The sequence below is a fragment of the Chaetodon auriga genome, chromosome 10 (genome assembly GCF_051107435.1).
Source record: "Chaetodon auriga isolate fChaAug3 chromosome 10, fChaAug3.hap1, whole genome shotgun sequence".
NCBI classification, from domain to species: Eukaryota; Metazoa; Chordata; class Actinopteri; order Chaetodontiformes; family Chaetodontidae; genus Chaetodon; species Chaetodon auriga.
Genome location: NC_135083.1, coordinates 20,414,745 through 20,430,019, shown reverse-complemented (window position 1 = coordinate 20,430,019; position 15,275 = coordinate 20,414,745). Strand labels below are relative to the sequence as shown.

Sequence of the window (15,275 nt, the reverse complement as noted above, 5' to 3'; positions counted from 1 at the left end):
AAATGGCGTTAAATTTGGTGAATGGCGCACGAGAACTTGTTTAGGACTTTGAGACTTCACTCTGGACTTATCCGAATGTGCGACTTGACTTGGAATTTCAGACTTGAGACTTGCTAAACAATGACAATGTCACCTCTGCCGTCTGGTACTTTCAGGTTACTCCCCGTCTGTGTGCATGATGTTAACCTACTAAAGCCTTTATTTGGCAGACGTCCCTCTGAATTAAGAGTGACCTACTTGTTGAAAATTGGGTGTAGGAGGATGTCAGGAAGTAATCAAGTTTAGAGCCTTTTCCACAAATGTGGCCTCGTTATAGACCTAAAATTAAAGAGGCACAGAAATTGGACCTGTAAATACCATGAATAGTTTCTGGTTTTTCCACTTTTTATCTCTTTATGTGTCTCTGTCAACCTTCTCCCTTGTCTTTTACCCTTCTAAAAGACCCTTCCTCACCCATCCATGGCGTCCACCTTACTTACTGTTTTTCTTGTAGGTTCTCGGCCAGGTCGGGAAGGTGTTGAAAGTATATGCAGACGGTGACCTACGGGTGGCATTTGGAGGCCAGACGTGGACGTTCAACCCAGCGTGCCTCTCGGCCCAGCCCATAGAGGTGGATGCCAACCTCATGACAGTCGAAAACCCCAACGAATCTGGAAGTAAGGCCTCTGCCGGGACGAGGGGCTTCACCTCTAACGCTCCAGCTCCAGCCTTTACCTTCTGCGTGCATTCATTTCTCTTCCCCCTGCCCTCATTCCAGCTGTGTCTCTGTCTCTGCCATGCATGCTTTCACATACAGGCTGCAACTGTGGCATTCGTGGCCACAGTCACGGTCATTCCCTGTCTGTCTTTTCAGCAGTGTGTGTACCGGGTGTCATTTCTTGAAATGTTCTTCTCTATAGCATGTCACAATCCTGCATGTTGACAGCGAGAGGCTTTGGCAGCACAGCAGACATTTGTCCTCATGTCAGATGTTCTCAGCAGTCTCATAATCATGACAATCTATTCTATGCATGTGTTCACCTCAGGATGGGAAGTTGACAGTGGAGAGATGTATGTGTGTGTGTCTATGTGTGTGTTTCTGAATGTGTGTGTGGTCAAGTTTTACTGGAGGGACATTTTGACTCATTCCTGTGGTTTTCCATTGAGCTCAGCCATTAACCAGCGTGCATTTTGGCCCTCTGGAAGGCTTTCCGACACCATTTTTAATCATCTTGTTCACATTACACTGATGAGGCTAAATGAATAATTCTGTCTCTTTTGTCTGTCCCCTTTTCACAACCTTTTTCCTCTCCCTCTCCCCCACTTTCTCCTCTGTCTCTGTATGTCTCTGTTCAGGTACCGTCATCTCAGTGTTGGAGAAGCTGCTGTCTCAGTCCACAGAGCAGGACAATCCCAGCCGGCTGGTCATTGAGGCAGCACACGGCAGTGCCAGCAAAGTGCGGGAGTTGGTGCAGAAGTATCCTGACAAGGTTAGTGCAGCACTCCTTCTCTTTGCTGCAGTCCGCTGCCCGTTCCAAGAGCTCTTTCCACCAGGGCACCAAGACTGGGGGTGGGGAATTTAAGGGCCAGAGTGACTTAGTGAGACAGATAAGGCAAGGGACATGTTATACACTGGCATTTGCCAGTTTGTCCAGTGAAGCTGAACACTCTGATACTGCACTATCCAACACACCATCTCTCAACACGGTTAACTCTGTGCCATTATGCTACAGCACAGCAGCAAAACATTTGTCTTTCCACTCATCCTCATAAATTATTAAATTGATTCTCTCTAATTGAATTGACTTGTTTGGTTAAGACAGTGTCTGATTCTTAAAGGAGGGAGAGCAAGATCAGTGACATTTTAGAAATACTGCCACATAAAGAAGTAAAAATAACATGTCTCTATGTAAAAGAGGTTTTTAATCTGAGTCAGGCACTTCTGGTTAAATAATGTTCTGTTTTATGTCTTACTAGATGTAAATTTGAGAGTAGGTTTCTCAAATCTGTTATTATTATGATATTAAATGGCACGTCTAGCACAGTGGAAATAGAAGTTATATTGACCTTAATTATTACTGGTGTAATATATGTAAGGGATATCATTTAAACACATGCAACATGAGTAATATGATCATACACCAAATATTCCAATTCATGAAATTGTGCCGTTCTCATCACAAATTGGTTTTCTGAGGCTTAAGGCAGATTTCAGATCTTAGATGGAAACAGTTCTGGACTCTCTGTTACTTGGTTTAATGGCAGAGGCCTGCAACCATGAAATGCTTTTTAAGCTGACAATTAATGATAAAGAATCAAAAAAATGGTCCGTATGTGTTTTTAGATGTTGTCCTCATCTGTCATTCACACACACACACACACACACACACACACACACACACACACACACACAATCATCCTATGGGGTACTCTTAATGACGAGAGTGTGATTAGAGGTCTGTGTTTTGGAGGAACAGAAGAAGCAGGCTTCTTGCACTACATTCTGTACTTTTTCCTTTTTTGTAATCAGTGTTCATTTGCTGTCGACCATTTCTTTTAAGATTTCAGCAGTAAGCAGCTTGTGCTACAGGAAGATATCGAGGCATCAAAAGCAAAGATTATTTGTTACAATGAAGATTGTTCCAAGTGGATGAAAATGAACATGATTAACCCTCATACACACTCACACACACATAATCACCTGTAATCCAAGCTGGTGTTGTACCTAAAGGAAGAATAATGTAGAACATAATATCATAAAATTGCATTTTACAGACTTTAAAGATAAACTTAACACTTTGTTTTAGCTTGAACATGTTTGCCTTACAGATTTGCATGAAATGCATGAACTGCTGTGTTGATGTTGCCTGTTTTTTTGGGGGAAAGAGTTTCCAAGATAGATTTTTCGCTTTTTTTTTTTTTTTTCGGGTTGAGGAGAGAATTTGTCTGGAAAAATGAAAATTAATTTTGTTGTTTTGCAGTAGCATGTGAAAATGATCAACAAATGGTTTTAAAAAAAGTAACTATGTAATTTACGAGCTAAAAAAAAAATGGATTTTGTGTGAAGTTACTCTTTAACGTAATGCTGCTTTCCTAAAGATTAAATCATTGGTGGTTCCTCCATGTTCCATGTAATTTTATAGTAATATGGTACATTTTCTGGACTTCTAATGGTGAAGCTTTTTCTCGATAAATGACTTCTATTGTGCTCAACCCACAATAAACCCTCCCGCACACGTGGTAATACAGCAGATATGATAATTGCCTTAACATATGATTTACTGTACATTATAAAATGTATAATATAGTCTGAGATGTATTTTTTTCTAAATCAGCATGAAGTAATAACTTGCTGCATTATTAAATCAAAGTATTTACAAATTACTTTCTTAGTTATGCTCTTGACAACATTCTGCTCAGTGATGACTACATTGCTAATTGGGATTATGTCTCAGGTGTGTGACGAACGTGGCTGTTGTTCATGCTCAGATTATTTCCTGCCAGTCTGTTTTCAGGTCTGCACTCGGTGTCCAGGCCGTTACCCTCTCCAATGAACTTTCGACCATGTTTGTGTTCCTGGCAGGTGGATATAAAGAACCAGGGCAAGACTGCACTGCAGGTCGCTGCTCACCAAGGCCACATGGAGGTGGTGAAGGCCCTACTGCAGGCCAACGGCTCCATCGAGATCAAGGATGAAGATGGAGACACAGCATTGCACTACACCGCCTTCGGGTGAGGATACACACAAACACAGTTCTTCTGCACACATACACATTTGAGTGTAGAAAAGGAGCAAACATAATTCACACACACACGCGCACACAACCGCAGTGTGCCCTTTGTGGCTTAAGGAAAATCCGGAGACTGGCGGATATACAAGACAGCTCCCGTCTGTCTCTTTCCTTGTAATGTGATAATCCATTCACAGAAGTGACGCCTAATCAGCCAGCCACATCTCATCCTCTCACCACATTAATACATGCTGAGGAAATCAGCCTTTGACAAAATCTCTTTGAGAATGTATACTTGTTGAAAATAACTTTGTTTTACTGCTGGCCTGCAGCAGTGGGAAAAACCATGCTAACACAATGGCAGCCATTAAAAAGGATGATAGTTGTGTAACTTAACATGCAACCCTCGAGCGTTTGTGTGGCTCCCAGTAGGTTTTCAGATTAAGCATTTGAGCTTTTATATACTGGTTTGAGTTAACTTAATTGAAAGCACTGCTTGCACAGGTTGAATCACTCAACAGAAACAGATGACAATAAGGAATAATCTGTGTGTGTCTTTTTCTGTTTATGTTTTCTTTCCCTTTAGTAATCAGGCAGAGATCGCACGGTTGCTTTTGAGCAAGGGGGCAAATGTCAACCTCCTGAACAACTCCATGTGCACAGCGCTCCACATTGCTGTCAACAAGGGCTTCACTGACGTAGTGCGAGTGTTGACCGAACATTCGGCTGATGTAAATCTTCAGGTGAGAGGACCTAGAGTGCCTAATACCACAGACTGTTTTTTAACTCCTCCATATTAGTTAAGTGCATTAACTGGCCTTGACTGATTCTGCTCTGTGGCATAAAAAAGTGAAACCAGCTCTGTGCTAGCTGTACAGTGGCTCGGTCACTGGTCAGGACTGATAATAGAGTGAGCTCATGGCTTAGCAAACAGCCAGTGACCAGTGAGAGGACCATTGCGTGAGCACCTGGGTAGCCAATAAGTGAGCTTCTCTGGCAGTATCAGTCATTTGATATTCACATGTCATCTGCAACTCACACACTGCCCTTTCAAGCAGTTGTAAACACACAAATTTCAACATTTATGATATTTGACTGTGACCCTGCTTCACTTCAGCCCTCAGCCTCATTAAGGCAATTTAGTGTCTCTTTTAGGGCATTTTCCAGACTGTCTAACATGCCTGCAACCAGGCCCGGAATTCACTAACTGCATATATTTTCTGCTTGAGTAGAGTCGCTGCTCGGCTAAAAACATGGAGTAGCACCCCAGAGTTTGTTTTTGTTTGTGCCGCATACAATCAAAATGTACTACAGCATCCATCACACCACAAATTTAGACCCAAAATGAGTTTACATGGTCTACATTTCAGGATTACAACAAATTCTAGTAAACAAATCATGCCATGGTTGCAGATTGACAACTTGTTTTACGGAGGATATTATAACTCATATATATATGTAAATCATATATATATAATAGACTTTTGGTTATTAATGATGCTGTTCTGAAAACAAAGTTGAATTCCCTGGTCCCCTCTACTAAGACACTGTGATTCATACATCATCACACATTTTGCTGTGTCATGTCTCAACACGCCTGAAGGAAAGGCCCAAAAACCAGCAGAACTAGTTCCAATATGTGCAACAGCCTCACTGACTGTGCTGCTTTCCTCCCACGAGCAGGATTCATATGGGGACACCCCGCTCCATGACGCCATCGCTAAAGATTTCCGCAATATCATCGAGATCCTGGTCGTTGTGCCCAACATTGACTTCACCCAGCAGAACCACCGAGGCTTCAACCTGCTGCACCATGCTGCCCTCAAAGGAAACAAACTGTGAGTACAGATCATACCCGATCCTGCTTCTTAAAGCTTTGACGCGGCATATTATACGAGTGAAATTAGATATTAAAGCTCAAATTCATGGTAAAGTGTGTTGTCTTTTTCAACAGAAGTTGAATATATTTAGGGTTTTCTTGGAGTCTAGTGAGATTAGTAGAACTGCAAGTTATGGCTCTTTTGTAATGGCTCATTCCAACACTCAGTCCTGCTGGCTGCTGCTTGAGATTGAGCTTGAAAAACATTCCACCTGTGACCTGTGACTTCCACAATTACATATTGGTTAATAATGGGAATTATTGTAAATATGGTCAATAATGGCCAAAGTAGGGACAAGTCAGCACTGAATTGGAGTGGTCTAATTTTAATTTGGTTTTGGAGTATTCATTCAGACAATCAAGATCATCAGTGTTATTTTAAATACATACCTAACCACACAAATCTGGACAGTCTCCTATACTGTGAGCTTGTTAACCACTCAGCATGGACACAGTCTAAAACTCCCACCCAAATGTAGTATGTGTGCACCAAATGCATCCAGCTGCTTGTCAGCAGTGTGCCATGTGTATTATTTTCAGTCTTCCTAGTTGTTCTCAGTTCTTGGTCGTTTAAATGCCTGCGTCTGATGAGAGCAGTGGAAATGATGGTTATGGGCGTATGTGTGTGGGAATCTCTCCTGTGGGTTCAAATGAGGTCCCAAAGGTCATCTCTCAGCACTATTTGTTACAGATAGAGAGCTCATCTCCCACACAGCTTCTGCTCCCGTCAGCAGGCTGGCAGTCAATATCAGGCAAAAATGCAACATTTACTTTTGCATCTTGTCTTCCTGCAGATTGACGGGTCCTCCACATTTTTCACAATCCACATTTGGTGTAGCCATTTTTTAGCAATGCAGAGCCTGGGGTTCATGAGTGGACAGAAATTCCAAAAACCAAACAAACTGTGAGCAGCGCACCAGATAGTGTTTCCCAGGAAAGATCTACTGAGTCGGCTTTCATGATTGGCTGTCGATTGTGTCGCTGCTGTGTCACAGCGCTTATTGAGAGTAGAAGGAAAATATTTTCATACCAAAGAATTTGACGTGACTCCTCTCGAAATGGCTCCGTGTATTATATTCCTCTCAGTGACACCAATAGGGAGCTGGTGAAAGATCAGCTCAGCCATTTCACTCTACACCGAGGTGCTTGAGGCCAAACATCAAGGCTGCCTCGCTGACACCTGTCACAAAGCCTCCATTGTTTTCTGGCTGTGTTGGTTTTAGGCTGGTTGACACTGGAGGTGCTTAATCATGAGCTGAGCCTTGACGGCGCACTGACCAGGCAGGCAGAGGCGCAGTGCATAACTGAATGTTCTCACGACGATACAGTTTCATCCCTCAAACGCAACTCTTTATTTTTGGTGTGCCAGTGTCCTCCTCTGTGGATGTTGCATCACACCAGCTCCCACACACCACAAATAGCCTGGAAATGTAGAGGCAACACACCAGAGGAGAATGGTTTCCTGTTAAAAGTTAGCAGTTCTCAGCAGTATTCTCTATTTGTTTTATTCAAAATGATGTTATTGATACATTTAAAGTCTTAATGTTATGTGTCAGTGCTATACACATTATAGATGACTCAAAGCAGCCTCTGCAGCTGTACAGTTTGTCCGTAGATATGGTATTCAAAGATTTTTTATATTGCGCACCATTAGATACCCTGCTCAGACAAAACAAACTGAGTTGTTTCCAGAGCAGTCAGAGTCTTGTAACATATTAGTGAGGCAGATCACTGTGCGAAGATCAAGAACTATCATTTTTTCCACCACATTTGACAAACGCATAAGACAGGAAGTATCCTCACAGGTCTGAGTGACGGCTTTCTTTTCACAGTGCACCGAGTCTGCCTGACCATTATGAGGTTCCTGCTTCTTTGCTCCAAGGCTTTTACAACCTTGTATGAACTTTCCTTCCTAAATTATAACAAAACCATGTAATTGACCTTGGCTCTTTTTAAAGATGTGCCATGAAGGAAAGGAAGCAAGAATGAAAAAACCTCAGCTTCACCATAAATTTCCTCCCTGAAGCGATGCCACTTCGTTCAAGGTTTCGCTTACAGATTTTTAAAGTGTATTTTTGTGTCATTTTATGGATAATATCTTGTAAATTTATATAGCAAAGAGTGGGAGCCCTGTTACTGTCATTAGTAAAGATTTTCAGGCTGTGAGTGGATTACCATAGCTTGGTCCTCTGGTTTTTTTGCCTTCAGACTCCACTATGTGCTTATGACAGTCTGTCTGCGTCAAATACTAAACCAGTCAGAAAAGTCAATCCGTTTCTCTCATTAAAGGAAACATTGAAATGCTAAATTCTCCCAGCCTCACCTCCAGGTGACCCATATTTCCTCATCACTCCAACACCCAGCTCATATTGTCTGCACCTTTAAAAATATGACTATAATGTCAGAACAGTCCTGTACATGAGTGCAATATGGGAAAAATACTGTCTGCAAGCAGTAACTGCAAGTGAGAGAGGAAGAGGAAGTGGAGTGGAGGCTGCAGCAGACAGTCATTAAATAAAATGTCCAATCTGTTCTGGCAAGTGTCATATGTGCAGTGCTGGGAGTTTAGGCTGCACTCCCCAGCATTCATTTAGCCTGACATCGGCCGCTGTGCCAGAAGTAGAGACGCAGGATTTACAGTGTTCGGGATTAGCTCGCTTCACCGGTTCCTTCATATATCACCAGCAGGCCTACACAACATTGATACAGCCCAGGTGTGTTTGTTCTGGCTTCAGTACAAAGTGGAATATACAGCTTGAATGTGTGCAGGCGTTAGATTGAGGGTAAACACATCTCATCACAGTTTATCTCCTGTTTAAGATGAGATTAATCATTGCAGAGTAAATTCAACATTCATTGAATCCATTGGATATACTCGTTGTGTTCATCTACCTTTCATTAACACCTACCAAAGCACTGTATGATCTGTACCTCTGTGTGGGATTTTCCCTGTGTTCAGTTGATGACGGCTATATTGTCCTCAGCTTTGAGAGTAAGGATCATCCATAAAACTTTTTTTTTGCTTGTTTCGACTGTTGAAACGTTCCTGCGAGCAGCTGTGGCCCTCTGTTGTTTTTTTTTTTTTTGTGACAGAAAGATGAGAACGGTTTGTTTGTTAGAGTATTTATTTATTGTGAGGAAATGGAAAATGAGGGCTAGAGTTCACAAACAGTCCTGGGAAAGAAAAGAAACAAGGCAAGCAGCCAAATTTCCTCTGGAATTTTCATCTTGACAGAAAAGGCAAATGGATGCACAGGATGGTTTGTCTGTTTACTGTATTTATTGAACAGAAAGAAAGAATACTTGGCTAGATTTCTCCCTCTTTCCTGTAATCTCACCTCCTCAGAACTCCCTTGTTTTCTCCTCACTTTCACCAGATTCATTTTGTTTCCCAGCAGTTTCTCCTGCTCTTCCAGCCCCTCCTTGTCTTTCTCCCCTCTTTCTAAATTTACATTCTGCTTTTGGACAATATAATGTCAACTGTCTGGCACTCACCAGATTTCACAGCATACTCATGCTGATAGCTAATTATACGTGAAATCAAAACCCTTTATTTTCATAGCTTTTGTCATTTCCACAGTCAAATAATTAGTGCTCATGGTACGTTCCCTCTGCTTTTATCAAGCTTTGATCGAGAAGAAAGTCGCAAACAAGCATGATGCAAACTCCCAAAATAACCAAATGATGACTTCAGTCTCCAGAAAAGTCATCACCAGCGTGCCCTCGAACTGATGCCCTCTAGCTGTTGTGTGTGAAGGCATGTTTGTGCAAAACTGCCCAGAAATGTCAGCCCAAGTCTGAATATTCATGAACACACAGGAGTAACGATTATGGAAATAACACAGAGAAATGAGGGGTAGTGGGCTCAGCTCAGGTCTGCGAGGGGGAGCTCTTTAGCCAACGACGGTGCTCTGGAGGCGACTCAACAGCAGGAACGATATTTCCCTCCATCAATACTGTCACAACACAGAGAGAGAGAGAGAGAGAGAGAGAGAGAGAGAGAGAGAGAGAGAGAGAGAGAGCTGCATTGCAGGTAGCAGTGACCTCCAGCACAATGTCTTCCCAACAGCCTTCATCCTCAATGATCACCTCCCAGAGGAGATCCTGGCCATATACGTTCTCCATGTGACAAAGCGGCCTGCGCTGTCATTGGTGCAGACCTTAGTAATGCATGTGAAATGCATCAGCAGTGTGCTGCTAATGAGCCTGTAAATGTTGTAATTTGTTAATGATCGTGATTAAAGTTGCATTAAAACTGTCCCTTTGTACACTGATGCAAATATAATCGCATTTCTCATATTCCCTCAGCAGCACTGGGAGCATTTATACAGTGTAATACAGGATGGGTGACACTACCTATATGCATTATTCAAGAGAGTCTGTGATTAAGTTCCTGTTTCTGTCCATTGTAGCACACTGACGTAGTCATGCTTCAGAAAGGATCCTTTAAGTGACAAATTTACTGTTTTGATTGTGCTTTTTTTTTTTTTTTAATTAGTTAGGGAAGAGCCCATTGTTAAACATTCAAAGCTTCAGCTACTGGTGTGCAACAATGATGTTTGACACACTTGCATACCATATACTGTACATAGCATAAATGCTCGCCAACTGTAGCTGAGCAAAATGCAAACAAATAGAAAAAAATCTTAGATATGTTTATTTGCTGGAAGAACGGCTCCAAATTGGTGCTCGGTAGAGAGACTTTTTATACAAATTATGCAATGAAATAATCCCAATTCTAAGGAAAATTGTCCTACAAGTTAAAATGTATTTTTAATTAACCTTTTAACATCCGTCATCTGTATCCCAGCTGTAAAGTTTTCTAAATACAAATACCTCATGACTAACTACAGTATTAATGAGCTTTGACTGTATTTTTGGATGATATCACATTAATTACTCATTAGTATAAAATTGAATGCATTCTATAAATGTTCTGGTCCATTTCTGTATGCTTGTTGCTGAGCATTGTATTAGCATCCTGCAGTTTTTGTTGTTATTAATCAGGGTTAATAAGAAGCCGTCTGTCTGCTCACCAGCCTCATGTATCGACGTCATCGACACCAGTGTTTCGATCTGTGAAATCCAGCAGAGCTATCATTAAAATTAGCCTGACATCCATAGACAGGTTGGGTCACATTGCACCCAAGCCTCAACGGCCATTTTCCTGGGTGCTGCTCACTAAGGCTGTCGGCTTCAATTTCACACGCCGTAAAGCACGCTGAACTACAGAGCGGAGGACGTCTCCACAGTGTAGCCCAGCCTTCCACTGCAGCCCGCTGCATGAAAAACAAAAACTTCTAATAGTCTCATGTCACAGAATGTGCTGTCATCCTTCAGGCAGAGTGAACTTTGTTAACCCTCACCCTCCTTATAGATAACACAGATAGATGCCTCAAGTTTTTGACCTCGAAAGATTCGAGGATTGAATGTCCTCAGTTGTGTCAGGTGTCAAGCTGCGAGGTGTCGATGACAGTGTTTGGTATATTCTGTCGATGCTGTAGCACACTGGCTGAATATTGAATATGATGGAAAGCTACAAGGCTGCTAGAGATCTACTGTTATTAAAAGCCTGAGGTGGAGGAGTATTAAAGTATTAAAAAAAACCATCAGGGGGTCAGCTGGCTGTATTTAGTGAGAAGTGGCTGCCTGTTGGGCCTCACTGTTTTCTTGTTAGATCGGCCTGTTAGCGGCTCTGCACCACCTGCGTCTCTGTTCGAGCTTGTGTCAAGTGCACTGTGGCACAGGATAAAATGAGCTTGAGAGGTTCATGCTTTGGGCATGTTGCACAGTCTGCAGTGTTGTTCTAGATGCACTGTCACTGTGTCTGATCAGGTTCAGGCCACTTTCATACCACTAGATCTAGATATGGGTGTCTAACTGGCTTCAACAACCAGTATCTGAGTCCTTCTCAATGTTGCTGGCCAGTCTGTAGTTCTTTCTAGTAATGACAGAACTCAGCAGTGTACAAAAGGTGAGAGATGGTAGAAAGCACTGGGGGCAGCTATTACAGATGTAACTGTTCTTGATCTAAGCCATGCGGAGTGTTGTGCACTCTGCCTAATTGAGTCTTGTGTTGTTTGTCCTGGCGGCAGGGCCACAGAGAAGATCTTGGCCCGAGCACGGCAGCTGGTGGACGTTAAGAAGGAGGACGGCTTCTCCGCGCTGCACCTGGCCTCCCTCAACAACCACCGCGATGTGGCTGAGATCCTCGTTAAGGAGGTGAGCTGAACACTGGAGCAAAACAGAGTCCTTTAGAACTGTGTTCATACATCTTTACTGCTGCTTTTTAATTTCAAGATTGATTTTGACTCATAGAGAAAATTTAAATTTTTTTAAATCAAATTCCTCTCCCGCAGGGTCGCTGCGACATCAATATCCGCAACAACCGGAACCAGACGCCGCTGCAGCTGGCGGTGACGCAGGGCCACACTGACCTGGTGCAGCTGCTGGTGGCCGAGGGTGCCAACGTCAACATGGAGGACGAGGACGGTGACACGGCCATGCACGTGGCCCTCCTCCGCCCACAGCTGGCCAACGTTATGCTCAACCCCGCCGTGGGAACCAGCAGCACAGAGGAGAGCAGCGAGGGTTGCACCTCCACATCGCTGTACTGCAGGGTGAGAGCTGACAGGGAGGGAGGTGGCATGCTGTTGACATATGCTTGTTATAGTTACCTAGTATTCTTTTATTCATTCACTCAGGATTCTTAACTGATTCTGTATTTATTGACATAAATAATGAGAAGGCGTTACAATGTGACTACAATGAGACTAAATGAGCTGAAGAGAGACAACTCAGCTTTCAAAAGATGTGACCGCAGGAAGAACTGGGAGCTAAATAAAGACTGAAGAGATGGTGACCAAGGAGACAATAAATAAAGGACTAGCAGAACAATATGAGACCTTTCAAAGAGGAGTAAATATAGGCTGAATGAGAGGTAAATAGATTCTTAACAGCGGGTAGATGAAGACTGAAGGTGGGAGGAAAAAGGATTAATGCAGTCTTGAGTAGGTAAAAACAGAGCAGGGGTAAATAAAGATCTGAGGGATAAGAACATACTCAATGCTGAAGGAGGGAGGGAATGGTAAACAAAAACAGAGAAAGAATGTAAAGGTGTTTGTCTGTAGTCTCAGGGGTTAATCTCAGATAAAGCAGGTAGTTGGCTTTTCCAGGTAAATGACGAGAAGAGAAAGGAAGTCACATAGGATGACTTTAAGGAGAGGGTCAAGTGAAGAGAAAGGACTTCTTGTGTAAACAGGCCGAGAGAGAGGGGTTAACTGAGGAGAGAGTAATCAGATGACGGTGAGTGGTGCTGTGTGAAAGTTAAAACTGGCATTACCACAGTTTGTTGTTCCTGGAGAAAAACAAAATTTGCAGTTTTAGTGCAATATGTCTCAACATTCAGGATTTATTTCCTTAGAAATACAAATGTCCTCGTCTTTGACTTTAATCCCATATGGCTCTCTTGCCTTAAGAAAAAGTGCTGGCTAGAGACTAAGAACGATGGTGTAATGAAGTGCTGATGGGAAAGAGGAAGTGCTGAAGGGTTGAGACGTGAAGAGGACCCACTTAGTATAGTAATATAGATTTGGCAAAGAGGGAGCTCAAGTTAAGATGCCTGTTACAAATTTAGAGTGCAGTGTAAACACACCATGTCATCTTTCCCCAGAGGACCTCGGATAGGATCACACTCCATCAATCCAATGAATCTGAAAGAAGTCATGTGGTATTATTAATCCCTCGAGGCGCAGATAATACTGACTGAAACCTCAGGCCTCCCTCTAGTATGTCTAACCTTAATGTGACGCTTTGACATTTTGAATTGTCTGTTTTTCTCTGTAAAGTCATGTTGTGCAGGGAAGATCCCGTGAATCACCACTGCAGTCAACAACAGTGACCTATGGAAATGTTTAGACTCATTATAGCAAGCAAAGATAATGCTACTGCTAGCAGAAAGACAGTTAAGCTCATCAAGCCCACTGGAGTTTGGTAACATTAAATGAGTTGTCCTCTTGGAAGCAGCCCAACAAGCTGTAAAGACAACACTGACATGTCACGTTGTTATGGTGGTAGAGATGTGCTCCAGGGGACCCAGTAAATGTAAGGCCAGTATTCCCTCTTGTTTTAGCTCTGGTTTGGTCTCCACTAATATGTGGATCTTTAGCTGCTAAACGCTCTGTTACATTTGCCGGCTATTTGCTAACTGTGTCTGTGTCTGCGTACAGTGGGTGTATCGAAGCTTTTCTCACTGAAAACATTTGCCTGCTACGTCAGAGTTGGGTGATAATTCTCTGTGGATTTTACACTACAAGCAAAACCTATCACATTGTACATGGCAATGAAACCCAGAGTTAATAAAGATATTGATTGAGCCGCTTTCAGCGCTTGCTGAAGGAGTTGTTCACCAGATGTTAACATCGTAACTCTATCCATCAGAAGTGTCTCTTTTAATCTCCTTCATGCTTTTCAGAGAGCTACTTACTCTCAAGAAGTAGTTCAATATTCCTCTGTAAGAGACCTTGGCTCCGTGCTTTGTGCAGCACTTTTTAGATGAGCACTTATCCTGCCGTTACATGAAGTGGTGTTGATATCATTGCGCCGCTGAAGAACGTCCTTTCTAGTCTACTTGACCGCAAACACTGCAGCTCAACTCAGCATCCTGGGCACCTGCCAAGACAACACATGCAGACACGTGAAGGTGGCTTGACTTCAATGCTCAGGCCTCTTTTGGCTCCTGTCAGCAGATGAGTTATTGGTGGAACTCTTCAGTGCTGATTGGTTTTGGGTCTGTGTATCAGCCTTAGCTGGATTAATCTGGTTTTGTTTCAATTACCTGCGTCCTTGACTAAGTTCTACCATTTCCACAAGATCAGTTCTTAGCCTTCTCATTAGGGGGGTATGTTTGTAGAACATCTCAAAATCCGGTTTGTTTTAACTCCAACATGTTCTCCCTTCCTCTGTCTTTCCCATCCCCTCTTCCCATCATCGTCATGTGTATCCACAGCTGAGCGCTTCAGGTCTTCTTGGGAATACCGAGCTGAGCGTCGGCGCGGCCATCGCTTGTTTCCTAGCACAGGAGGGGGCTGACATCAATTATGCCAACCACAAAGGCAAGAGTCCCCTGGACCTGGTGGCAGACAGCACCATGCTGCAGCTCATCAAGAGCTTCTCTGAGAAACACAGGTAGATTTCTGCATGAGCTGTGCTGGAATTTAAAGATGGACAGAAATCAGCTGCCACAGAAAGGGTTGAAAAAAAAAATGCATTGTGCATTTTAATAGCTGTGTGTTGTCTGTCAGGTTGCAGCGTCTGCAGGCCATCACATGTGGACAGGGTCTGAGCAGCGCCAGCCTGCGGCGGGTCCACACCACGCCCAACACCATGACCAACCTGGTTCTTCCTACACCGCCGGGGCCCAGTGAATGCCTCATCTGCTCCGAGCTGGCTCTGCTGGTTCTCTTCTGCCCCTGCCAGCACAGCGTGGCCTGTGAAGGTGGGTGGAGACTGGAGTTAGTGGAGGGCTCTGCAATGGCCATCAAGAGAAGGAATTGATGAAACTAATGGCAGCAAAAGACCAGACACTCATAGAATAGAACTGTGTGTACTGAAGCCATTAAACTGTATTACCAATGTATTTATCAGTTTATATGTAATTCATGTACGCACCTTGGCAGCAGTTACAT

The 15,275-nt window shown here is 43.1% G+C and overlaps 1 protein-coding gene across 5 annotated transcripts in view; it reads left to right on the top strand.

Annotated features, from left to right (window-relative positions):
• mib2 (MIB E3 ubiquitin protein ligase 2) overlaps window positions 1–15,275 on the top strand; it is a 43,712-nt gene that overhangs the window by 26,613 nt on the left and 1,824 nt on the right. For all 5 annotated transcript variants that reach the window (XM_076740074.1, XM_076740073.1, XM_076740075.1 and 2 more), the window contains 9 exons: window positions 494–656; window positions 1,336–1,469; window positions 3,563–3,711; window positions 4,297–4,453; window positions 5,394–5,548; window positions 11,685–11,811; window positions 11,949–12,209; window positions 14,597–14,775; window positions 14,892–15,085. In XM_076740074.1, the coding sequence (XP_076596189.1) occupies window positions 494–656; window positions 1,336–1,469; window positions 3,563–3,711; window positions 4,297–4,453; window positions 5,394–5,548; window positions 11,685–11,811; window positions 11,949–12,209; window positions 14,597–14,775; window positions 14,892–15,085 (1,519 nt within the window). The remainder of the gene's footprint in view (window positions 1–493; window positions 657–1,335; window positions 1,470–3,562; window positions 3,712–4,296; window positions 4,454–5,393; window positions 5,549–11,684; window positions 11,812–11,948; window positions 12,210–14,596; window positions 14,776–14,891; window positions 15,086–15,275) is intronic.